At 40.8% G+C, this 27954-nt stretch overlaps 1 protein-coding gene across 1 annotated transcript in view; it reads left to right on the top strand.

Moving 5' to 3' along the window:
• b4galt2 (UDP-Gal:betaGlcNAc beta 1,4- galactosyltransferase, polypeptide 2) overlaps window positions 1-27954 on the top strand; it is a 191115-nt gene that overhangs the window by 62889 nt on the left and 100272 nt on the right. The window contains exons 3-4 of the mRNA XM_080481320.1: window positions 19209-19327; window positions 22841-22957. Of these exons, the coding sequence (XP_080337446.1) occupies window positions 19209-19327; window positions 22841-22957 (236 nt within the window). The remainder of the gene's footprint in view (window positions 1-19208; window positions 19328-22840; window positions 22958-27954) is intronic.

Below are 27954 nucleotides of genomic sequence, written 5' to 3'. Positions count from 1 at the left end.
CAGTCTGTGACAGCTGTGGGCTGATGGCAGGTCGGTTCAGCTCTTGGACCCGTTTTACTTTGGATCCGTGTACCGAATGAGGTTTAGCTCGTGAATGACGGTGTCCGTAGCTCCAAAACCCACAAGCATTACTCGCCAAGGGTATCGACGCCGTTGCTCCCATAGTGTCGCGACTCCCGGTCCATATTCTCCTGGGACTTGGTAGTTTTATAGCTTTAGTTTAGAAGAATGAAGAAGTGTGGAAGTTACCAATGAAATCCCCTGAGCTAAATGACTAAAACGTCCGTTTCAGATTCAAACTTTGAAGTTTGCTAATCCATAATATGCAGTCCATTTTAGCGATAATTATCCAACATGTAGAATTCATTTAGAAAGGAATGTCTCAATTTGCTTAAGAGGCACGGTTTTGATATCTGAACCTCCCTTCATTTTACATAACAGCCCAACTTTTTGGGGAGTTGAGGTTGTACTTCAGTTCACAGATCGCTCCGGGCTGCGTATAGATTAAAAAGTTTCCTTGAAGGAAAAAAAATAATAAAAGCCTTGGATTTATTCAGTGAACATGAAACGCGGCGTATGTTGCATGCATTCTAAGAATGCACAAGAAACAATATCAATAATTCATTATTACCAAGAGAGGGGAAAACGAGGATGCAAAGAGGAGCAGAGTCCCAGATAAACAAACAAAGATTCCCTCGTTCGAACGGCCTCAACGCAGTTTTTATGCAAACAAGACCTGCAGGCTGTGGGGCTGATGAGAGAAGCGACTGGAGCTCGCCGCTCCGCGGGCAGAGGGATCAGATTACCAGCAGATCCTCCTCTCCTCTCTTAATATTTCACCACTTCTCACTTTTGTCTCATCTTTTGTCTTCACCTCGCCCTCCCCTCTCTCATCAGCGCCGCAGCGCAATGATGATGAATATTTCAGACGTGGCTTCCAAATATATTCACACTGATTTCTGGCTTTATACAGTTTTCTGTCTTTTTTATTTTTTAAAGCTCTGCAGAGTATTGTGTATAAAGCAGAAATACACCTCTCTCTCTTTCTGTCTCTCTCACACATTCGGTCCAGAACAGTGAATTAACACCCTGCAGATTTGCTCCTGAAGGCCATGAAATTGTTGGTCTGCAGGTTGCAGCTGGTCTAAAGTAAAAGGTTAATAGTTGGCTCATAGATGAATGCTCTTTACTGAACCTTGAATCAGTGATTAAATCCACTTAGACTAGAAGCTATTAGTCCGTTATGAGGAGAGAATTAGATTTTAGCATCTATCCACTTATTATTATATAAGAGTTGAACCCTCAAGTGGTCAAAATAAAGTCTGGCGTGTCTTTATTGAATATTTAGAGTGGACATAGTGACCAGCCTCGTCTCGTGAACATTCTTTGTTTTCAGAAGGATTAATACTTGCATAGTTTATATTCAAGTATTGACTGTAATCGGAGATCAGTCCAAACAATTTGTAAACTTTACCCTGAAAGTTGAATCCTGATATTCCATTTTGCCAAAGTGCAGTCAAGGTTTCTCAAGAGAAGATTCAATTACGCTGCAAATGACTTCACCGCCTGAACTCCTGGACTCTTCTTTCCCCCCCCCCGATCACCTCTTGCAGTATTTCTACTGATTGTTTAGCGTCTTAAAGCTACCACGCTCCTGCCCTCGGCCAGTCGTTACAGCTTTTCCTGCTTCTGCGTCACCTGATTTCAACCTTGCCCGAAATCTGGATTTTCTATCTGCCTTGTTTGCGGCGACTGTGAGAGTGCCTCTCGAATCTCTCGCTTTTATCGCTTTTGCCGTTACCGTCGTGCTTTCTGGGCCCTTTGAACAAAACTGTGACGGGACCCGTTCCCGACCTACTCTGGAAGACGTCCCATGTTCACCTTCCTCTTGTGCTGCTTTCCAAGCAGCCGACTGTCTGAGGCAGTTCGGCGGTTTATAGATTTGCCATCAGAGAGACATCCGATCCGCGCAGACGTCTGCGACCACAAACATAATGAACCATCTTCTGCAACGTGAAGCGTCCTGAGAGGAGCCCTGATCCCCACGTCATGAAGTCAAATAAGGAGACGGACTAAATCAACAAATCTCTGACATATTTTTCATGTTCCTGAACAACCTCAAGAAGAAAAAGAGCGGTCAAACCTTGTGTAGCACAGCCCAGTTTCCAGAGACGATGTGGAAAATAATCATTAGAAACTGAACATGATGTGCAAAGCAGTCCAAACTTGTTTTGACTGTGTGTGTGAGACTGTGGACAAACAGGACAATCATGTCTCGTTTACATTTTCATTGTGTTTTGGGGCCCTGAGCCACTTTTTGCGAACATCTCTTGGGGTAAAACTTTTCGAAAATACTCTGTCTCCATGGTAATGGCAGGACGTTTCTGAAACGCTGCTCCTGCACATGCACACTAGTATCGTAAATGATTCTTCTGCGCCTGCCTGAGTAGATGGACGATAACGGCTTCCACGGTGTCATGACTCCCATATCTACCCCTGGGACTTGGTAGTTTTATAGTTGACAGTCACCTGGAATAGTAAAGTTTTTCAGTTCTGTATTATGAAGAATTTGTGGGCACCGTCGGTCCCTGAGCAAGACCCTCGGCCCTCACCAGCTCCCCCTGAGAGCTGCTCCATGTGGCTGCTGCCGATTGGTCAATCCGGGAAGGAATTTCCCCCCGTGGGGGATTAATGCTGTGCAATGAAAAAAAAATACCAAAAAATAAATGAACAAGCTGGGACACATTCGACCTTCGGTTGACTGAAGTGCTTTCATAGATGGATTGGGACGTGGAGGCAATAAAAGAGACTCCGGGAATCTCTGAAGCAAATCATGAACATCATGAAGAAGACTGGAGGGGTCAGAGTCTTCCTGGTCTTCATTGTCTGAACGCGGTTCGTTGAGTTCAGACTGAAGCAGAAATGCTGCTTTCTCCTCTGGCCTGAGCTTTTTTAAGAGGTGGAGCCGAAACCTGAGGTCTGATGGATCATCATGTCGGTTTATTAGGGTGGGGGTTGGTTATTGATGCTGTGTCCTCCAGGCCACAGAGGAGAGGAACCACTCTGAATATTATCAGTGTACAATTGAACTAAAGACTACAAGGCCTTACGGTCGTATTATTATTAGAAGAGTCCAGGTGATAAAATGGCAGTTCACCCGTGGCTAATCAAGGCTTGATGTTGCAATATGTGATAGATTCATCACATTTTGTGATTTTGTAGCATTTACAATGGATCTAAACTTTGGATCAAAACAAAACACACTCAGGTTTTCAATGGAGACATAAGAAGCGTCGGAGAGGAGCTCCATCTATCAATGACTCCCTCTCCTCCACTCTATTCCTCCCCCTTTCAGTTGTATGGCCGGGAATGAATGAGCAGTGTTGAACAGAGACGAGGGGACAGCTGCTGATGGAGAGGAAACAAAAGAAGACTTTTGTCCTTCTTCTCCTCCTCTTCCATCCATCCTCTCTTTCTCCTCCTCTGTTTATCTTTCTCCTCTGGTTCCCTCTGTCCCCTTCTTTTCCTCTCTTCCACTTTCCGCAGCTCCCCATTTTCTCCTTCGGTCACTTCCACCCTCCCTCTCTCTCTCTATCTCTCTCGCTCTCCTCTTTCCTCTCTCCTTTCAGCTCTTTCAGAGCACTCTGTTGAAATCGGATCTGTCACCGTGTCTTTGGAGACGGATCGAGTTGGGCTGCCAGGAGTTTGAGCTCGGCTCGGCTGAAAAGCAAAACTGCACTTACATGAGTTAAATCAGCCCCAACTTGAGTCGCAGCCAAAGTGTGTGTGTGTGTGTGTGTGTGTGTGTGTGTGTGTGTGTGTGTGTGTGTGTGTGTGTGTGTGTGTGTGTGTGTGTGTGTGTGTGTGTGTGTGTGTGTGTGTGTGTGTGTGTGTGTGTGTGTGTGTGTGTGTGTGTGTGTGTGTGTGTGTGTGTGTGTGTGTGTGTGTGTGTGTGTGTGTGTGTGTGTGTCACTTGTTTTACTCCAAATCCTGAGAGGTTTCTAAGCTTTAGGGGACAAATGACTAGAAACAGGGTTTTTTTTGTTTTAATATGTAAATGGATACAATGCAGTTTTCAGTTCAGTATTGGGTTCAAGTTCGGCTCTTCGTTGTAATGATGACGGTACGAAACAAGGTGTTCAAATAGCAGAAGTGGCTCCCCCTGCGGGCACCAGGACAAATCTAAGGATCAGTGGGAAAACTTTCCCCTTTCTCAGAAGAAATCAGATTGGAAAAGGGCTGATGGGTAAAATTAGATGTGATAGGAAAGGAGGTTGATTTAGAACACGAACCAGACGGGACAGTTACTAGATATTTACTGTGTAGTAGTGTTGTTGTCAAGACCAGAATATAGACAAGACCACACCAAGACTTTAAGGGTCTGAGTCAACACCAACACCTTGGCTTGTTACATAAAATAAAGTCAAACTCCTTTCAAAGTTAGGAGTATTAAGTTCTTGAGCGGAGAGAAATCATTGCTGTAAACAAGCTTATTATTCATGTATAATTAATGTAAACTGAGCAAAAATTGATGTCGGCGGCACCAAGCGACCACAAGGTGGAAAGTTTTCCTGCGTGATGGCACAAAGTGAGATTAAAATGGCTCCTACTTGGTGTGTATAAAGACAGTCCCAAAATACCACCATCAAACAGAATGCCTTATGGATATTTATTATAAACTGAACTTGGGTTCTGTAAAGTTTTCTCGTTGAGAATCTAACGGCAGCAGGAGTAGCGGGGAGAAAAACAGTTTGCTCATCTGCACTGAACTGCAGCTCGGAGTAATTGGCTTTCTTGGGGGTCCTAAAAAGTTTTCCTGTGGACGGACTCTGAAGTCTTCCCGGGCCACTTCACTTTTGAAATAAGGAAGGTGGTGATCTGGAGAAGAAACTTTTTGAAATGCTGCTAATGTGCATGAGCACTGGCAGCAGCAACAACAATTTCGGCCTCCAGAGTGTCACGACTTCCAGTCCTTATTCTCCTGGGACTCCGGCTCTCTATTAATGTTTATAACCTATTTTGTGTGTACGTGTGTGTGGTTTTATAACCAAAAACAACCAACAGCACCCACTGGTGGCCCTACATGCTAACTGCACCATTTTCAGCATTTCTGCCATTTTTCCCTTTTAAAAAGACGTCGTTTTGAAAACATTGCAGTGTAAACGTGAAACTTCTCAGAGAGAAAATTTTAAATCGTGTTTCAAGGTGAAACGTGTAAATGGGGCCTACGACTGGCTAACGTTCCCAGCTGTCAGGCACTTTAGTTGAAACTCACACATTTGACACAAGTGCTTCCTATCTTTCACATTTAAAAAAAAATATATAGTTTGACTTGTGTCAATTATAATGAAATCTGGAGCCACTTTCTTGTCAATCCTACATTTCCAATACATGAAAAGTATTGAACTTCAAAGCCCCAACGGTAGACACTCAACACAACCATTGTAAAACTCCATGACCCATGACACAGATGTAAGAGCTAAAGAGATCTAATAGGTAGAAATGATTGAAAGTACCAGAAGTCAAGACTGTCGAAACACTTCAGTTGTAAATATCGACATATTCTAACAGTAGTGCAAACAGATTAACACGGTCATATTTATTCCCTGAAATGCTCCTTTGAATCACACTCTTGGTTTTCCTTTTTTTAATTTGACCTCGTTACTTTCATGCAGTTTCAAGTTTAATACTTTGAAACAAAATTGTATTTTATTGACATAGTCTTAGTCTGAATTTAAAAGTTATTTATCATGATTTATAATCCTAAATTACAATTAAATTGGTTTTTTTTTCTCTTTATAATGTCTAACCTCCTCCAGGGGTAATTTACATGCGCCTCGATATTTTTGATATTTTCCAGAACATATTCTTCTTGAAACACTTGAGTGGACTGTGATCCACGTGGTGATGAATACTGGGTCTTTGTCTGTACATGTACCAAAACCCAACCCCACAAATGTTAAGCTATAATCAAACGTTCGCCATCCTGTTGTGTTCATTTCATGTACATAGGAAGAAGCAACTAAAGAAGTGAAAAACCAAATAGAAAAATGAAAATACAAGCTGTTTCGTTTGGCTTTGCCCACAGCGAATAAAAACTTGTTACTTCTGCTTCATAAGCGTGTCGGATTGTCTTCATATCTGCAAAAAGCTTTACTTTAAATGAAAGGTGTGCAAACTTGACTGAAGTAGGCTGAGGAAACGCACAAATCTCAAACTGAACAAAGGCTGCAAAATTAAATTAAAATTAAAAAAAGAAGTATGGATGGGTGAACTTAACTGGTTTCGGAGTTTTTAAGATTATTGAAGTTATATTTTCAATTCACGTTGCTGGGCGACTCTGATTATACTTCCTTGTTTCCCTATTTTCGCTCAGTAACAGAAAAAAAATGGGGGGGGGCGAGAGCAGTTATCGTATTAGCTGCAGCGTGCTCAAATGAAAACATGTAGCACACAATTCTCGCCCTGCAGTCATTAAGTCATTTTAATTACAATAGAGTGCAAAATCATTAAACAATGAGCCCCAGTGCAGCTGCTTGTAGAGGTCAAATTAAACTATTTGCTGTGCTGAGAAATAGTTTTTTTTTTTTTCTACAGTTTCAAGTGTTGATTTAATGGAGGATTAAGCTCATGATCAGTCATTAAGATGCAAAGTGTTTCAGGCTTTGTCCCTGCTTTACAATTACAGCTCTTTTTTTTTTTTTTAATCCCATTACTAACTTTTCATATCCGTTTCACATTTTCCTCAGACTCTGAAACTAATACATTTACTTTAGATTACACTTTACATTTGAGACTAACCGCACTATTTTCAGATCTCCTGCTTTGTATAAATATTTTAAAAAAAGAAAAGGCACCGTTTTTGAGTTTTCGTTTCACAAAAGTGTTTGTCAGCATTTTGCTAATGTCAAATCATACGTCAACGTTTTGAAAAGGATGTCTCTTCACACTGAAACATGTCGGGCCACGAGGCGGCGCTGTTGTTTGTTTTTTGTAATCAAATCACACAGAAAAATCTACCGAGTCCCAGGAGAATATGATAACTTAGGATACTACAGATAATTTTTTTTATTCTTTCATTGAAATAGTTTAATAGAATAGACAAAATATTTGATTTTATATACATACACACATATTCTCTGTAACTTATTTCACGTGATAATTTGTTACTTTTGTTACAATATCAAATAAGTAGCTTATATCTCCTGGGTATAATCTGGGTTTAATAAAACATTATTTGTCACGTTTGAAATATTTGTGAAATCATTACGCATTTATTTCGATTTTTGCAAAACCAACAAGAAGTGATGCAGGTGAATAAAAGTAGCTCTGGAATGAAACTTTTTTTTTTTTCAATAATGTTTTAACAATAAGATGGAAATAAAATCTCCAATTATCGCATTAAACATCTCCAGATCTAATTCATTGATTCAATTCCTTCCTCCCTGTGTGTCAATTCGCCTCCTCCTTCTTTCCAAGTCCACCAACACCTCTGAATTAATTTCCGAACGTCTCGGCCGATCTGTCAGGATTGGGGTTCAGGCTGGATGGATGGATGCTGGATCCTCTTTAATGGTGATGGACAGACGAAAGGAATTCCAGGGAGAGAAGCGGTAGCTGGGAAGGAGATTACTCAGGGATGAATTTGAGCGGTGTCTGTCAGTGTCTGCGAGCGCATGAAAAAATAAAATAAAATACCACAAACATGGAAGTGTCACAAATGTCAAATGTCAGATACAGTTCGCCTCAAAATAGCTGCTTTCCCAAAAGCGCATTTAGCTTATCTCGCTCCGTTAAAACTGCAGAGAATAATCTGTCCAGCTTAAACAAGGTCTGTGCATGTGCTGGAAATGTCAAGTTCGCGGAGTATATATTCCACTCTATCCAGAAGTATTGACGAATCTCAGGGAGCTGTTACACAAACTGATCCTGAAAATTCGATTGTTTTAATTCTCCCACTCTAAAGCTGAAGAGTATCTCGACACTCTTATTTAAATGTACGGTATGTTAGAGTGAAGTGATACCGTGTGTGTGTGTGTGTGTGTGTGTGTGTGTGTTATCACTGAGGCGTCCAGTGCAAAGTTGCTGGGGTTTGTTTTTTATCTTGGTTTTGTTACTTTGATTTGCTGTATAACACACACATGGCAGCCCATCTGGGATTGCAAAAAATAACATCATTTTAGTACATCTGCCTTCATGAATTCGGGCCATTTCCACCTGATCATATAAAATACTAGAGACTAGACTAATTGAATGATGTATGCGGTGCACCGTGATATACATCTGAAAATGTTTCTGTCGTTTATGATTGCATCTGTTTTACACTATGTTACGAAGTGGAAACACATCAGAAAAGTCTCAAGAAAGATTCACATTTACATGGCAACGTTTTGAAAACGATGGCAAGAACGCTGAAAACAGTGTAGTTTTCATTTTGGGCCACTCGTGGGTGTTGTTGTTTGTTTATGTAATGAAACCGCACACGCACGGACACGTAACAAGACACTGTGGGCATTGACACCGGAGAGCACGCGGGACATTCAGATGGACAGATGAGTTAGACTGCTTTCACGGTGAGTGACACGTTGCGTTTTACACGGAGTGTTTTTCAAAAGTTGCCTTTTCAGTATCAATGAGCACCGTCGTCGTGTAAACATGGCCTGAGTTCGACTTTACTGCAGGGCAGCAGTTCTTGTCTCACGATGTACATCTCTGAGTCACTATAAGTGCCACTATATAACATACTACTTCCTCATTATTGTGAGGTTTCTGGTGGTCAGAGTTGGAGGCTAACGTCAGAAACCTGATCTGGGCTCTGGCCCGGCCTGGAATCAGCTCTGCGGTGTTATTTCTGGCTCTTGTGTTCTGGCATCATGAAAGCTTGTGTCTATATTGTAATCCTGTGGCAGCCTGCTCCGTCCTGTCTGTCCCACTGACCGTTTCCGCACCACGCTGCTGTGTTTGGATGCTTCTCGCCACAGATTTAATGTGTGTTTGTGTCGGTCGGCACATGTGGCACCGAGACCCCGCTGTGCTTACCAATCAGAAATGACGCTGACGCGCCTCTACACACAAACATTGACACATGTTGGCATGCTCGTGTCAACTCAACCGCCAATCATGCAGCTTCAATATCATGCACGGGACACAACGAGCCAGAAAACGGCATTGAGGGAAGCAGACACACAGGACTGTTTGTGTTTTACTTCATCTTTTCTGCAACAGTATGTTTTTGTCTTGTTACTCCTGAAAGTCATTTAGCCAACAGGCCTGATATTATTCATTCTGGTTAACGTGCTTCAGTGGTGGTTAACGGCACATATAACGGTTCAATTAATTTCATTAAAAAAAAAATTGATATGACCTACTAAGATCAGCCAAAAAAGGAAAATAAATTTTATATTTAGTGGCACTGCTTTACCTACCGAAGTCATTCAACTTATCCTATAGCCATGCAATACACGTTTTTACCACAATGTGGTGTATTGAGTTACTTAAAGAAGCAGCTGGTGGCTGGAGCTTTCGTCGACTGCTCGGTGGTGAAGCTGCATAGAAAACATGTTAGCACCTTTTACACGTCAGGCTTTTCCAGGAATAAGCATGTAACTAAGAAAATCTATGTTTAGAACTGCAAATACAGTCTGGAGTGGAAAATCAATTTCCACATGACCAATGTGGACGTTTTAGCCCCCATGTAATAAAAAACTTCCCACATCTGTACCAGTACAGCTGCAAACCAAGGACAAGAGCAAAATTTACTTAAATTTAACATATGTGTTTGCTCATATTTTGTAGCTGTTCCCACTACAAAACAGAAGTACAATTAACTATTGGCAACAAAAACTAACCCATGATTGTAGCCTCCAGTCTGTCCCGTTAACGTTTCAATGAAGATTTGTAAAGAGCTGGAACTTTTGCTACTTCTTCCTCTCTTGTTGGTCTGAAAGCAAAACAACTGCTAGGAAAACTCTCTACACCATCTTGTGGCAGAATGTGGTATTACAAGACTGTACTATTAGATTAGTAGATCATTGTAAGATTTTCTCATTCTGTTGGGTATTTTTGAATGGAATCAGAAATTCATCTGAGGAAACGTATATATTTTTGGAAACCACTTCAGAACGTATTGGAAATAACAATTAACTTCAGGGTCAATACCTTAATAAAGTTACGTTCTATTAGGAGTTTATATGTGACATTACGGCTAAAAATAATCCTGCTGTAACAGTTTATTGAATGCTGGTGCAGAGTCTTTTAACATTTGTGGTTCATGTGTCAAATTCCTCGTGGCGTTTGTTGCACAGAAGCGTTTAGTCGAGAGCAGGCCAGTAACGGCCACAGTGTCGGGGCTACAGCGTGCTCAAACACCACCTTGGTCGTGGCGTTGCCATGGCGTCCGGCTGTCGAGCTCACACGATCTGTCACTCTGTGCTCATGTTGTCTCCTCGTCCTCTTGTGTCTCTCGTCCTTTATAATCCACAGCGTTTCCACTCGTCATGCTTCTTCTTTGTCCTGTCTGCTGCCTTTCGCACACCCTGCTGAGGTTGTTGTGTAACTTGCATTCCCATCTGTTCCATTCAACCTGCATCCACGCGACGACGCGCCATGGCGATTCAAGCCTCACAGCGACTCTGGGTACTTCACAGTATTGTTACTTGAAGTGGGAAGCGGCTCGATCAAGAACTTTCTCTACAATCACGACTGACTGAAGCTCCTCGCCCTCATAATTGCTTTTATCCACCTGCTTAAGATTCACACTCTTTAATGAAATCACTTGGTCGGGCTCGCTTGCGTACACAACTGTTTTGATGCCTTCGATGACGCGACCAAACCTTTTCTCGATGATTAAAGACGTTGGCTCGCCCAGGTCACGGATGTTAGCGTGTCTGAAATGTCTGGTGTCTCTTTATTGGAGCACATTTCACTGGAGCCGCGATGAAAGACGACGCAGAAAGAGAGATTTGCAGCGGTGTGATGATCACAAAATGGCGGCTTGCGGAATAGTTACAGAGGGATCTCGTTTCTTCACTGATTTTTCAAGAATTTCTCCAGATTGGAGCGCTTCTGACATTTACATAATATAAAATCAAGCCAATAGGTTTACATGCTGCCACCAGTAGTTGTTGTTGATAATAATAATAATAATAGATTTGTTCCCCTCGGATGGGTCATGCTAGGTAGATTTTGATACATTGGTTTTTCTAATTTATTTAACAAATATTTGAAATTAATTTTCTTTCCAGCATCAAACTTAATTATAAAACCTGGTCAAAATATTACATGTTGTACATTTCTTTAACTGTAGGCCTGAATATACAATTTAAATGTCTTTTTTTTTTTTTTTGAATTATAAGCTTTCAAAGGGTATTGCAAGTTTACAGCATATAGTACAAATATTTTAAATGTGGCTGGAATCCTCGATTTTGGAAATTACAACATTGCGACACAATACACAAGATTAGATTTAGGCCCTGTGAACACGGATGTTGACAATGTTTTCAAGTGAAGATGTAACCTTTCAGTGCATTTTGGGTGTCTGTTTACACGACAACACTGCTTGGAGCCTCTGAAAACACAACTTTTTGAAAACGCTCAAACTTCACCATGGTCGTGCGTGGTAGTTTTTTCTGCACACGTGCGAGTAGATGAATAAGAAAAATGTAAGCTTCCAGAGTGTCATGACTCCCAGTTCAGATTCTCCTGGGACTTGACGGTTTGATAGCCTGTCTGCATCTTTTCCACAACGACTGAACGGGAGTGGAGGGACTAATACGATTCAAGAAGCTGAAAGTCTCTTTTGTCATCAAGTCCATGTTCGTAGGAGGCTGGCGGAGAGGAACCGGCTCTAATTCTCCACTTCTTCACTCCATTTTTCATTTATTCACTTCATCCGACTTCCATTTCTTCTGGCTTCCTGAGGCCAAAGAGTCCACCTCAATTCTGATCTCGGAACTTTGCTCAGAAATGTGCTTCGCTTGTCACACAGAAAGTCGGCGGGCAGCTCTGCTGAGAAACAGCCGGCCCCGTTGTGGAGCTTCGCACGCTCAGATGGCCTCGACAGTAACTCTGTAAGGACGTGGCAGATCGTGCTGTTATCTACAAGGAGTTAAAGATTAGAGGGATAAATGTTACAGATTGCCAGATGGAATCAGATCGGCTTGTTGTTGTTGTTGTTGTTGTTTATACTCAGTTTAGATCCAAGACACCAGAGTAGGGTGAAGTTTTATTGAACACTGAGGACGATCTGAGACCAAAAAGGACCAACAGTTATCTAAGCTCGGAGCTCAGTTTCATCAAAGTTGTGTGAAAACGTATCAAAATGACTGAATATACAAGTTAAGCTAAGCTAATTAATATTTAAACAGTTTTGATTTCTAGTTTGAAAAAGTTGCTAAGAGGCTTTAGACATTTTGAAAAGCTCCAGTTTGTTAAAAATGTGTGGAGAAGTTGAATATCACTCAAACACGATGCATGGCACGGATCAACTCGATACTGCCGCTAATTCAATTCGGCAAAGATTTATTTATATTTGTATGTATTAACGCATGTGGAATGCACAGCAAATTACTAAACAAAGAATGAATGTGAATGTGTTTAGCGCTATTTAGAAATAATTTTCAGCAGTGTATGCGGACACATATCTGTTTCTGAGTATCTGTTTCCCACGATATATCACTGCTGAAGCACCTAATACATTTAGATAACTTGCATTGGATATAAAATTAGCAAAAGCTTTACGTGGAAGCAAAGAAGCTAAACATTCATCAACAATTTCAGTTAGCGCATGCTAACAACGATAAATCGGCAAACTTGATTTTACAAGTATAAATCTCTAGTAAAGTTTAATAAAATGAGTAATTGTCGGTGTAGAGTAAAGTAAATAAAGACTCACTATATTAAAAAGGCTGTTTGTATAAAAGTGTACAAATTAATGAGTTGTTTTAAGTTCTGATTAGCTGAGCAGTAACTTTAGGCGCATCATAAGTAGGTTGAGGCTATTTAGTGTACTCACTCGTACTTCTTGTGTCTAAGGCCCCGTTTACACGTTTCCAAGTGGAAACGGAACACACTTGTTGGATTTTGGAACACGCAACTTTTTGAAAATGCCTACCAAGGGGAAACTTTCTGAAAACTCTCTGTCTGCGTGTAATTAGGGGGGTGGGGATTAAACCTTTCTGAAACGCTGCCACTCGAGTGGTTTAATATGAAAAATACAGCGTTCCATCCGTTTTCATGTAAACGTGAAACCTTTCTAAAACAAAAGCAAAAACAATCCATGTTCACTTGAAACATTGTGGAAATAGAAACTGAAATTAGGCCCGGTCATTCAATCTCTTTTAAAATAGCAGTTTGAGTCGATCCAGTTCTTATCGGTACATTTTCAGACCTGTCTGATTCCAAAATGGACGTAAAGTTATGAGCCTCATTTAAAAAAAAAAAAAAAAGTCTAATAAAGAGGACTATTAATATTTCTGTTGGGAAGAGTCACGACACCACTTGACATGCAACACCTCACCCTCATGGCCTGACCTCGACAGACACCTTCTTTCTCTGATTGACACAACATGCGATGAAAGCTGAAAGAACTAGACCAGTGCTGAAGCTCAGGGTGTCCAGCTCAAGTCAGGAAGAACAAAATCTCACTGGTCATCGGAAAAAAAGGAGATGAAGAGAGATTTTTCACAAGCGTAGAAAAAGATGTATTGGGACAAATACGCTCCATGTGTACGCAAACTAAAAACCCATCAAAGTAACTGTCAGCTGGACCAAACTCAACAGAACCGTTTTCTTTTTGTCATTTTCACGTTTGTATCTCAGGACAGTGTTCAGAGTTGGGCTTTCACGCGTAATGTTTTACTGGACATTGTTTTATGTTATACATTGCTGTATGTTTTTAGTGTCCAGACGTAAAGAACTAATCCGAAATCGATCAGATGAACAAAAACTCTTCATATTATAGTTTAATAATGAGTCAAAAAAACCCTCCTTTGCTATTTTTACAAGGTATTTTGTGTATAAATAAAGTGCATCGTGTTCCCAAACGGTTCACGCTTTCAAACGTTTCCACACCATTAGTCATTTTAGTGCCTCAAGTGCAAAATGCTCGTAGACAAGCAGCGGTCGATCAAACCGCTAACGTCATTATTAAAAGACAACCGACTCTGACGCCGGTCTGTGTCAACAGTATTCGTCACTGTTTCACCCTTGAATATTTGTCTTCGGTTCTCCTGAGATTCGGTCACTTTCTCAGTCAACTCGCTCCTGTGAACACACGATCGGATCCTCCTATGAGACGGATCTACTCCAGCTTTACACACTTGATGTTGCACACACACACACACGTGGAAGATGATCCATGTCAAGCCGATCGATTTATTGGTTTAGATCTGGAGCTGCTATTGCTGTGAAAGGCATTTCCTCAGCTGGCCTCCTATGACTTCTATTTCTCTATGTTTTTTAACTTTCTCCACCCTTTTAGTGTAAACGAGGTATGATCCACAGAAAACCCTCATTTCAATACTTTGAGTGTGACGTTCCTCATGGTGGCTTTCTTAGAAGATCCCACATGGAAACTATAAGAGCAGTCTATTTGAGTGAGAGTGCCGTTTAGCTTTATGCGGGGTCTTAGTAAATCAGGCCTGTTTGGTAATGTAATGTAAATAATAAAACATTTTTTACAACCATAATTGACAGTGCTGCATAGTATGTCTCCGCAAAGGATAAATATGACGACTATCACAACCACCATACGTATTTTACATAGGGAAACTGCACAGAAGCTATAGAAAAAAAAAAGTTTGAATCCAGTGTTCTTAATGAATTATTACAATACTGCAGTTATTACATTTTGAAACAAAATGTTTAATGCTACTTCGATCAAGTAATAACTTATATAACGGCTTAATGGATCATCATGATGCGTGAGTGTGTTTGTGCGATAATTGAACTTAGGGCTGCAACTAATGATTATTTAATAATCGATTAATCTGTCTATTTTTTTGATTAATTGATTAATCAGATTAAAAAAACTAAAACAAATTCAAACTGTAGGACCAGTTGATATTGAATTAACCAATTATGTGATGGTTATTTAAAAGCACATAACTGAGCCAATGCAAAGATGTATACAATATATATACATATATGCATGTGTATATATGTATATATATTGTATGCAAAGATGTATACAATATATATACATATATACACATGCATATAAGATGTATACAAAATGATTATTAAATAAGATTTAATTTACTTCAGGGACCACATACAGTCCAGTTTCATCCTGGGGACCAGACTGGGAAAATATAACCTTTAAATTTACTCTTAAGTTTTTTTCGTTGTCGTAGTACACAGTGTGCGTGGTGAAATCGTCTATACTTTTGCAACAGTTAGTACTGAAAATGATTACAATCTTAACATAAAGTCAATTTTTATGAAATATTGTGGTGCAATATACAGTGAAATGTAAAAAAAACCAACTTGTATAAATCCTATTTGTTGGACCAGATTGGAGCCTCTTGCAGGTCGGTTTCGGCCCACGGGCCTTTATTTTCCGAAGGTGAAGTAAACGGCTCCGCAACGTGGCGAGTGATGCATAAATTGCCCGACACAACGAATTGATATTGAAAATCATTGCCAACACTTTTAATAATCAAATTTTATCGATTTTATCGATTCGTTGTTGCAGCCCTAATTGAACTGCTCCATTACAGCTCTCATTGATCACCACCAGCAGGAATCAAATCCAACCATTATCCCTTCATCAGACACAAAAAGCATTTCTTTCCCCTTCCTTTTCCAGAAAAAAACACTTTATTTAAAATTTTCCAATCATTGCAGCTACATTAGTGGGGTTTTATTTGGAACAAAGTTCAGGAACAGTTCATCCTCGTTTTCAGATCCTTACTTGACGTTCTGTGACTATATCATGAAGTTATCTATTAATCTGTGAAAGAAGGGTTGGATTGCCAAAATACTGATAAATCTGTCTTCTTTTTGATCGATTCCCATGTTAATTTATTCATATTTACATTCTGGATTATGTTTATATATGAATGTGTGTTTTTTTCATGAAAGTTAAGTCATTTTGTACTTATGTAGTGTGTCCCTGTCGCTTTCACAAAAATCACCTGAAAATATTAAATTCCATTTTCAATTTTGTGGCTCCAAAGCAAATAACTGCAGGTGATAAAGATTGAGTTTCCGACCGCAACTCTCAGTACGCTAACTGGCGTACATCCAACGGGAGCAGTTTGGCCAAAGGATACGTCAACATGCACACAGTGGGAGATTTTGGGAATCAAATCGGCAACCTCTCAATTGAAAGATAACCACTCTACCAACCATGCCACTGCCACTAATACACACAGTGAGCCTTGTCTGCACTGAAAACACACGATGTTCCTGCTGCTTCCTCTGGGATTATAATCTCGCCCTGCATGAAGCGGGATCTACAGTAGGTCTTTGAAATGGATTATTTGCTGTGAATTCAAAAGAGCTACAGCGAACGCACCGCGGTGGAAGTTTATATTTAACACCTGGATCTTTACATGAAGACATGTTAGTTCAGTAGTTGCAGTGTGAAAAACCTCACTCCAGAAATAGTACCTCTTTATGCTCGGACTTGTATTTGCTGTATGCGAGAGCATATTTTCCAAGATGAAAGCGCCATGTTCCACTTTACCCACTCATTACTGCAGAAGAAGTAGGGGAGGGGGGGGGGGGGGCAGAGAAAGTAAGAGACATGGGGAGGAGGGGTGTGAGTTGGGCTGTTATGTTAGAACCGTTTGCGTTCGGCTCTCGCGGCGGGATGAATAGGTGTGTTGAAAACCCGTAACCTCGTTGGCATCGATCGCTCCCCTCAGCAGTGATTGGTGGAGGCCTCTCAACACGAGACTCAGACGCCCATGCTAAGTGGATTGTCATCTCATGGATTCATCGCTCCACCTGTCTCCACATTCATACATATATCTGGAAACGCGCAGTCGTCAAAATCTGTTCCAGGAGATTGACTCTTTGTAGGTTTTTTTTGGGGCCTTGCTCTGTTCTTTGTAGTTCCATTTAGCACTCCCTGCCTCCATGGTCTGCAGGTTTTGCCTGACTTTGCTCTGTTTTCGATGGGATTGGCACTTAGACATTTAACTCGACGTTCTCGTGCTGACGAAGTGCTTCATTTGTATTGTTTATTCTGGATTCTTTGGCCTGGATTGAATAACGGTTGGTTTGTTGCTAACTATAAAATACGCAAAAGACCTCACCGGTGAATGTTTTTCTTTGTTTCTTCTTCTTAAACTCTCTCACATTGCCACAAACATTGATATTTCATCTTGATCAGACAATTCAGTGCCAACAAGGTGATGGGTGCTCACCCATGGTGTAACGATGGAGAACTGCTTAGTGTTCTTGACGTAAAGTGAGTGCACTTGATCCTGAGCTCCACGTTAAAGATCTGCTGACTCGGCAGAAAACCTTCCTTGTCTTATAGAGATTTAGAAAAGGCAGAAGCACTTCAACCCTTGACTTTATGGATTTCAAGGTGATTGAGACAGAAAGATATATATATATCTATATATAGATATATATTTTTATTTATTTATTTATTTAGAACGTTCCAGCTGTGGATTTCATTAATAGGCATTGTAGAGATTTGCCCCTGGCTATTATCTTTCTGTCGTATCACGAATACCTCATTCCTTTTGATAAATGGAATTTTACACCTAGAGAGCTGCAGATAGACTTTGTTCAGCCATCTACTTGAATGCCGTTCCTATCAGAAGCTGAACAGTTGCTAAGCTTTTATTTTGAGCCCCTGACTTCTGAACTGTTTTCATGGGACATGATGTCGAGTTTTTGAAGCGAAATATGATCCTTAACAAGATGCTTTATTCTAAATAAGATCACTTGCACACGTTAAACGTGCCTGCATTATTTTTTGGTGACTTCCTGTCTGGTTCCATCTGTCTGGTTCCAACTTCACACAGCTTCCGTCAAAAACAGACTTTGTGGCGCGTATCGTCTTAGGGCGCTTCCCACGGTTTGTTTGCTTCTGTTGGGAAAGAAAATGCGGTCCAAAACATGTAAACTTGTTCTTAACCTCAGAGCGTCTGTGGCTCAGTTTGTGTTCCGAACGAGAGAGACCCTGAAACCCAGACAGCTCTCGATGGATTTTGCATAGGAGCCGTCTCCATTGATGTGGACGCGAGTGGGTGAATGTGATGAGCAACGTGCAGCACTTTGCTGAAAAGACAAACATGCATTTGCCGCAGCTTCTAGCAGCCTTGCAAGAGGGATCCACACTATTGTTCACCTTCGATTTCCAATGTTTGAATGGCTCTCCAGGATGTGTGGAGATTGGCTGCAGAGTGGGGTAGTGGTTCAACTCTCTGAGATGATGGGTTTGTAACTTTCTTGCCTTTTCTCTCCAAAGACGTGCATTTGAGGTTGCTTGATAGTGTTGATTGAGTATTTTGGTCTGGCATATACAAAACAGAACACTTTCCTGTAATGAACAAAGGAATCAAGTCGCGAGGTCTTGGTCTAATGGTGGAAAAACAACTTAGATTTGTGTGCGCGGCTTCGAGTATTTTAATGATGCTGGCTCCCTGAAGGAGCTGTTTATTCTCGTTGACATTCAATGCAAACCCTTAATTTAAATTGGTCTGAATGTACGGCCCATGAGAGTTGATCCGTCAGCACTCGAAGCAGCGGTGGATCATTGGCCTTTTTCACTCAGCAGTGTAATTACCTTCCATGTGGGGTTGGGGGTAAGGTGTCTCCTTTTTCAGGAATATGTTTTTCCTGAAGCAGTGGTGACCTGTTCAGGGTGTCACCTGACCCCCCCCCCCCCCCCCCCCCCCCCCCCCACCCTTCCACCCTGAAGCACCCACTGTCTCCGATTCAGACAAGGTGGTGTAGAAGATGGATGGACTGATGGATGCTTTCCAAAGCCTGTGTATCTTATTAAAAGCTGCTTTATGCACCAGTGATCCCTTGAAACCTTTATTTGTGCACACTTTGCTTTGATTGGTATAGCGTTGCTTTGAAGCCTCTCTCTCTCTCCTTGCTCTGTCCCTCGCTCCCTCTCTTGCTTTCTTATTCCCCCCCCCGTTTGTTTTGGTCTTGCACTTCTTTTTCATCCTGTCCTCGCCGTTATCCTTTTCATCTCGATAATTCTTCCCTCGTTTCTCTCCGTCTTCCCGCAGTGGGCCGTTTGTTGATTGAGTTCAGCTCCCAGATGACGATGGAACAAGTGCAGAAAGAAAACCCCAACGTGACGGAGGGAGGCCGGTACACGCCTCCCGACTGTCGGCCGAGATGGAAGGTCTGTACACGGGATTTATTTGGAATAAACTGCACTTCACGTCACAAACATATTCCCAACAGAAGGATTTCTCTGTCAGGATCTGGAAAAACATGAGGGTTTATGGGCTCAAAGTCAAACTTTTATCAAGATACAATATTTTAGGTCGAAATAGGATTGGTCAATGGAAATTTCCCCATGGGCATTAATAAAATATGATCAAGTTTATATTCTGTTTCATATAAGCAATTTTTGTCCTTCCTGTTCAACTAAAAGTAACTCAAACACCAAGCCAGGTGTATTAACTTATTGAAAAGAGACTAACGTTTTTTTCACACATGATGAGAAAACAGGACAGCGCTCTTTTTCTCCTGTTTTTAACTTCTACTTCAATAGCCTGTCTTAACCACTGTAAGGACCCCCTTGTGGTGCAAAGCGGTATTACAACACTGGGCTCGTTTCTTAGCTTGGTTGCTGAATTCCCTCCAGCACATCAGAAAAGCATCTGTCAGTAGACATCTAAATGGTAGTTTCATCAAATTCTGTAGATATTTTTCAGTTTTTAGGTCATTGTAATGGAATAAATGGCACACTTAATGTAAAATATTACTTTGGGCAGCACAAGAGTAAATGTCTCAAACAATGTACTATAGCTATGCTCGCATAGCAGAATTCCGTCATAGTGATATTTAACTTAATGTAAAACTACTTTACTATTGTCACTACAGCACAATTCCATTCGTATGTGAAAACTACTAATATACTTGGGGTAACTGATAAACTAATTTGACTATGCTTGGTAGAAGTAACTTGTTATTGTATCCAAGGTTTCATTTTGAAGAACACAAAAATGGTGACACAACTTAATAACCCAGATTGTGCATTTTATTCTGCACCTTTAAAAAAAATAAGGACGAGATATTGAGTCTTTGATGTTTCCAGCAGTGGTGAGGTTCCACTCATCTGGATGCCTCACGACACAGAACCCAAGGTCAGTTTACTGCCCGTCGTCATCTGATTGCGATATTACCATGAAGTCGGGGAGTAAACAAGTGCTCGGCCTTGGACACACGAGCATGACTCACCTCCGGTGCACAGATACGGGATGATACACGATGCCACTGAAAGCCGCCTTCTTCAGCCTCCTTGTTGGTAATAAAGTAGAAACAAAGTTTCTCTACACCTCACGAGGGACCGGGGGGATTTTACTACTGCAGAATAACTCAATATGGGATGAAGCAAAAGCTCATTTAAGTGCAATTACTTTGACAAGCCGTCTGCTGAATAGTTTGAGTCGCTACTGGCTACACGCAGTGAAAAGTACTACAGAGCTGTCTCGCTCTCTCTCATACTCGCTGTTAAAGCACAGCGCATGAGCCAAGTTTCTGTACCGATACTGTTGCTTTTATTACGGTTATATATGTTGACCAGCTGTGAACGCCTAAATCACTGCTACCAGATAAAATTACTGCAAAAATCAGTGGAACATTTTATGGGTTTTTACTACATTTACTACAAAGTGCAGTAGTACAGTAACGAGTAGCCAGCTAAAATCATTTCAGAATACACTGTCTTGGTATAAAGTGGATTTTCTTATTGAATTCAACTCATGTTTGGGTGTTTTATGAAAAAAAAAAAAAAAAAAAGAGGAGTATCTTCCATCCTTCATGTCAGCACATAAAGATTTGCAAGCTGTTAGACCAAGTGAGTCAGGACGACGTTTGTTTCATTACAAACATTTTTTTGAAGGCCTTGAATTCACCATATGCAGAAATGTGTGATGATTAAGTTGCAATTTGCACCATTTGATAAAGAGAAATTGCCGTCACAAAGATCGACTTGTCAAGCAGTAGTGAAAGTGACAAGTGGCGCTCAGGACTGATTACAGCTGCTGGACGTTGATGCTGTTGGAACAAATAAACTTTTCTGCTTAACAGGTCACTCGAAAGAAATTAAGAAAATGACACCTTTTCTGTTGTCAGACCGAGAAGAAAGTATGAAACACGAGCTCTTGATAATGTATTCAGCAAAATCCCAGGTGTCTTATAAACAGAGGGAATGTGTGAGAACTTGAACCTGGTGGAAATGTTATTGCCCGCAGACTCTTAGGTTTTCAGGTGAAAATGCATCGTTTTTGTGTTTTTGATGCAGAAAAATGTTTGGAAAATGTCTGTTTACATGGAAACGGCAGAAACACTAAAAGTGGAGTTGGCGCGCCAGGCCATGACTCGGCACTGTTGGTTGTTTTTGTATTGAAACCACAGACACACACGTACACAGAGAAGAATATCCTATAAACACTAACAATGGTGAGCACAAAGACATTCGTACAGCCAGACGACGAGGTTGGATTGTTATTACGAGTGTCTCCCAACTATAAAACTACCAAGTCCCCGGAGCATATGGACTGTCTGGAGGCCGCCATCGTTCTTATTGTCCATCATTCGCACGACAGACTATTTATCATGGCCTCGGTGGAAATGCACAGCAGCAGCAGCAGCTTAGAAAAGTAGCAGTTCCCCTCGTTAACAACTTAAAGAGTTCCACCTGTTTTCACTAACTTCTGTTTTCAGTGGCTCCACTCACCATTGTCATGTGAACGGACACCAAAAAGGCAACCAAACTTTTACGTTTTCACTTGAACACGGCCTCACTCTCGTGGATAGAAATGTTGTGATGGCAACATCAACGTATGCAACGTTGGAAATGAAAAATAAAACTTCTTTGGAAAATCGAACAGGGATGAGCCACAATAAGTCATATAATTATCAGCAGGGGAACAGCATCATTGTGTAGCGTTATTAAAATATACTCCTTCACTGAAATGACTTCTATCATTAAATAGACTGAAATAACACGCCAATACATACACAAGCCACACACAGATAGTAAACAATGTAAGGCACCTAAACGATACTGTGGCTTTATGATACTCAAAAATAAAAATACACACAACTTATTTGGTGCCAACAGGCACTCAGACATCTACAAGTACAGAATACAGCTTTCAAATTCTATGTGCTCTGAGTTTTGTCTTGTGATGGGCGTAAGGTAAGAACAGCAGTCTTATTGAGACAATATCGCAAGCGCTTCTATCACCTCTGTTCCCACAGGAGAGCATGGTGGAAGAGGTTTTATTGCCATTGCTACCTGTCTACTGTCTGTCGTGCTGAAGAGATGGAAAATACCCTCAAAAGAATGCACCATTGAGTTTAAGCCTGTTTTTTTTAGTCAGGAATACAATTGTTTCTGGTTTCCTTGTAATAACAATGTGTGAGATTTAGGACAGACACTATTTAAAACAGAATATACAGCTACTGTGTCCGTCTGAAAACATTCCTGGTCTTGTTTCTTGAGTTAGATTTTTTTGTTTTGTTTGAATTCATCTTTCTTAAGTTAAATATGGATGTTGTGTTCAAATAACTCCCCCTGCTTCTTGCATACATGCCCTGTACTTCCTGCCACTTGGCGCCAGGCGTTAGGTTCTAGGTGTTCCTGTTGAATAACAATTTGGTGATTATCTGTCTCTGATAGGTGGCCATCATCATACCGTTCCGTCACAGGGAAAACCACCTGAAGTACTGGCTCCATTACCTCCACCCGATCCTGAGGCGGCAGAAGATGGACTACGGTATCTACATCATCAACCAGGTAGGCTGGGGGCTGATATCCAGCACACTCAGGGCTCTTTGTGATGAAGTTCTATGGAAATGGGATGCAGCTGCATATCAAAAAGCCTCCAGTGGCGTGCAGAAGAGACAGAAAGCAGAAGGTTGAAGTAAGTCGTTTTGCTTGGGACAGTTTTGAGGAACTCGACGAGACTCAATGTTGTCATTCAAGTTTGGTTTGTGGTTTTTAGGGGGAAATTAAAGTCAGTTTGAAGACGAATAAACAAAACAAAACTAATAGAATGAAAAGAAGAAAGGTCGGGCATCTTAGCTTAAATATACTAACATGGAAAAGATTTTTTTTAGGTTGGTATCATCACCTGGTAACCTGGCCCAAGGCTGTTTTCCCATTCTTTTTGATACGTCCATCCCATTCTTGGTAAACGGGCTACTCAAGTACACTTTGGAGGAATCTGTTAAATCTGGTTTACTTGTGCATAAATATCGGTCTGTTGGGTGTCAGTGGCCGTAGCCAAAGTTCAAGGCCACACTGACCTTGCAGATTTAATTGGTAGTGAGATATCTGAAGTGTGCTTTCGGGGCAAAATCTTCAGAGGGGGTTTCAAAGTAAAGAGGAAGACTACCCTTTACACCGTTTGACCCTTTGTCTCGTTTTTGGTTGAAAGCTGGATTTTAGTAATGGTTGTTGTTGAGGACTTTAGTGTGAAATACTTTTTTTATTTAGTTCCTTTGTGACCACTACACTATGAACTCTTGTTACAGCCAGCGATGGAGGAAGGAATTTGTTTGCCCAAACTTATAAATTTGGTGGTACTGCAGTGTCTTATTGTGCTGGCATCCATAGTACAGTGGCGTTCTCCGCCTCAGAGCAAGAGTAATCTGCTGTGTACTAGACAGATGGCGTCACTGATTCGGGAACAGCCCGAGCTGGAATGCCTTTGGGGCAGTGGTGGCCTCGAGGGTAGAAAAGCAGACTTGGAAATCGGGCGCTCCCAGGTTCAATTCCCACAGTGCCGAGGTCACAGCTGTGATTCCCCGAGCAAAACCCTTGACCTCAATGTTGCATGCCGACCGCATCCTGGAAACAGGATTGGTCGATGCGGAAAATAGAATTTCCACAAGGGGATTAATAAAATGTGATGGGTTTAGTTTATTGCTTTGTGAAGGAAAACTCACGCGAGGAAGAATCTCTTTCAGAAAGGCTCCTGGCACCTCAACACCTCCTTTATACAGCTCCAGAATGAGCTCTCACTTCTGTGTTCACACCACACTCCACTTTTCTCCTGTTCTTGGGTTTAGCCACCGCGGGCCTCGACTGAAAGCGATTGCCAAGTAATATACCTCTCTCATCTTGCGGAAACGATCCATCACTTTGCGTTAAGTCTGAGAAGAAGTCATTGTACAGGTGTTTAAACCTCTGACGGCTTTCATTTCTTCTCTTCACCGGCAACAAATAGGAACCCATCTGCAGAGTCAATCTACAACTTATTTACTTTGGCTCTGTTCAGCGGGCGGACTTGAAGCGATGCCAGCGCATGTGTGAGTTCTTCACCCGGCTCCTCCGCTCCTACATTATTGGTAATGAGTTTGCCTTTCTGCCCTTTTGCTCCCCGATGAGGCTCGCGCAACACCTTAATCACTCCCCGAGTGGAGGCGACCTTTGGTTCTGCCCGCCCTGCTGCGCTCCGCTCTTGATGATGTACACACACACACACACACACACACACACACACACACACACACACACACACACACACACACACACACACACACACACACACACACACACACACACACACACACACGCACACACACACAGACCTGCGTTCTGAATGTCTTTGAAGCTTTCTTATGCCGATCGTTAGGCTGTTAAAAGATCTGTGAGAAGGACTTTGACATTTGGAGCAATTTTGAATTAACCTTTTTATTTTTGTTGTTGGTGTCTTATTAAAATTTCCATCCCTGTTCCCAGACTGTAAGTGCTTCTACTTCAGTTTAATTTTGAGCCAGTCTCGCATGCTGTACTTAAAGGAGTTTTTTTTTTTTTTTTTTTTTACATAAGATGCATAAAATGCGCTTTGTTTTTCCACTGGCCTATGAACCGTTCATACCGCCGCAAAATTGATACTCATTGCAGATTGTAATCATGCAATATGCCATTCAGTTTGAACTTCCTAACTGTAAAATCATTACAGAGATTTTAAATATACTTTGAACTTTACAAAAAGGTTGATACTCAACAAAAATGTGTTTTGATGACTTGGCATAATGAGTTGAAGTTAAAAATTAAAACCAAATGCAATCCAAACTTTACATTTCGAGTAAGCTACTGCACCGCCTTGATGTACAAAGTGTGGTTTCTAAATTTGCCATCGGTGGGTTCTTCACTGGTCAATTACAATAACATCGAAGTAAAATTTTGTTATTTGGTCTGGAATTACTAAAAATTATGCACAGATACATATTTTGATTAAAAAGTTGTTTAAAAAAAACGGTCTTGTCTGGCTTATATTAAGCTTATATTAAGCAAGCAAAAAACACACCAAGGTGATGGGCTTTGATTTTTATATTTCATTTTGAATACCTTGTCACAACCAATAATGGAATTCCTGCCAATTACATAATAATTTGGACCTTTTTAATGTAATAAAACCCACAATGTAATGACATGCCGATAGTATAAAAACATATTTCATGCTTTTATTATCATGGTTGCATTCATTGTGTTCCACTTATTCCAAATATTATTTAAAACAAAAATTTTCAGTGGAGTGTACAGGCCAGTTTAGGAGTTAACAGTATTTAATGCCTTGCTTCAGTGGTCTCTCTGGAATAACCAGTGTAAAGTCACCCTACTAATATAAATTAGTATCTGTAGTGTTTACACCTGCACTTCAAGCAGAGAATAAATTACTGTCAGGCAGCAGTTATCTATTAAAAAAAAGAAGAAAGAAACACCTTTTTTTATGATTTAGAGGCCCGTAGTGAGTTTTGTTTGAAGTGGTAATAACGTTCATGTATATTTAAATCGAAGTTCTGCAGAAATCTGAGTACAACCAGCTGGTGTTGCAGGGTTAATTTCTGCCTCCTGTTATTAAATTACCTTTGAAACCCACCCCGAGCCCACCAGCAAGTCCTACAGCGCAGCTGTGGTAATCTGCTTCACCTCCACCCGACGAGAGGGACCATCATTCAAGATGGAGCTTAAAAAAAACAACAACCACAAAACAGGCGTGGCTTCTTGCACTTAGATTGAAATTTAAATCAACATGTAAAGGCATCTGGTGCCTATACGTTTTATTCAACTGTGGCACATTTCTAAATATGAAAGTGTGTTTTCATGTCATCTCACTGATGATCGGTTAACTTGTTCTGAGACAAAATGGAAAAATTATTAATGAAGTACTGACTTAGTTATATTTTACACTGATAACTATTTTTGAAAAATCAATCCCAGCTTAACTTGTCCTTGAGGTTTCATATCACTACTTGTATCAATACAATATCGAGTGCTTTATCAGGCATCTTATTTACTTTCTTTTAAGAAATTAAGAAAAAAAATCAGGTTTCACTTGGTTGAGTTAATGCCTCTTTTGTGCATTAGGTGGCAGTGATGAGCAACCGACTCTTAACCTTGTTGTACAAAGTGGTTTTCTGAGACAAAATACGCTACACGTTTCTTTAGTCTCGATCTCGACAGCACATTACACAGACTTTGCTGATGTGGCAATAAAATTACTGTTTCCTAATTTTCATGTTTATAATTTGGATAAATCGTTTTATTTTGTAATGTAGCGAGTCAATGAATCAGCAGTAAGCAGGCTCTTACGTTGGCTATTTGAGCATCAATGAAAAAGTTGACAGACATTGAAAAGTACTTTTTCAGGTACTAGTTTAGTTATATTTTACTGTAACGGATACTTTTGCTTAAAAACTGCCAATGCTAGCTAATACCTTTATATGTCATGTGCTCAATTATACATCCTATGTAGTTGCCTTTAATAAATATAAAAATGCTTGGGTAAAAAGAATGAGGTAGTGCTACATTTGCGCATTAGGTGGCAGTGATGAGTAACCGTGACTCTTTACACCATCTTGTGGTAAAAACTGGTATTACAAGACCAGACATAGTAATGTCATCTGATGATACAATTGTCAGAGATGGCGTCGTGATCGTTTCTTCATGTCATTCGGATTATTCCTGCGTGTCTTTTGGTTGTTTTGTTTTTTTAAAGCTTCAAGAAAAAGATGTTACATCATCAATGTCACGCGATTACCTGGAACGAAGCCACGAGAGCGGACTTAGAGGCCGGTAGGCGGCAAACGGGACAGACGAGCCGCCAGATTGAGCGTAGAGCGACAGGAGTGGGATTTTGATGACAAGAAGTGCTGATACCCCTGACGTGAGCAGAGATTAAACCTTCAGCCCCGCTGCTGCTCGTTCCCAGAGAGGAAGGCGGAGGACATTTTCTATCAGGCTCACTGGGGTGGCAAATAAATGAGAGGAAGCCTGGAAAGTTTTTGCACAGAGATTGGGTTGCCATGTCATTAGAGGGGAAACTGGTATTCTGTGTCATATGTCAGCTGCTTGAGGTCGAAACAATTACAGATAAGAGCTGTATACGGAAATTCTCCCTCGAGGCTTTCCACATGTAACAAACCTAAACAAATACCAGAAACATTAATGTCTTATCTGAATATTGTCTCAGATACAACTGTTATAACCTAAAAACTAACCGAAGCCTCTCGCAAATATGAAACATGGATTTGTTTTGAGTCCATACCAGCAAATACGGAACAGCTAATAATGTAAGTGAACGGGTTCTATTTGTTTGATTAATAAATGCATCATTGATTTTGTTAATACATTTCTCAACATAAAGCTCGGAAATCCCGTTTGTTTCAGAGCCTTTTGAGCCCGAGATTAAGAGCCTGATAATGCTGACCGCATTGAGCCTGATTGACTAAGACCCTGCATGAAATATGCGGAATTCCAGGCTCATGCAAATAAATAGTGCT

Source organism: Lipophrys pholis (assembly GCF_963383615.2).
Source record: "Lipophrys pholis genome assembly, chromosome: 1".
Lineage (NCBI taxonomy): Eukaryota > Metazoa > Chordata > Actinopteri > Blenniiformes > Blenniidae > Lipophrys > Lipophrys pholis.
This window is presented reverse-complemented; position numbering and strand designations above follow the sequence as displayed.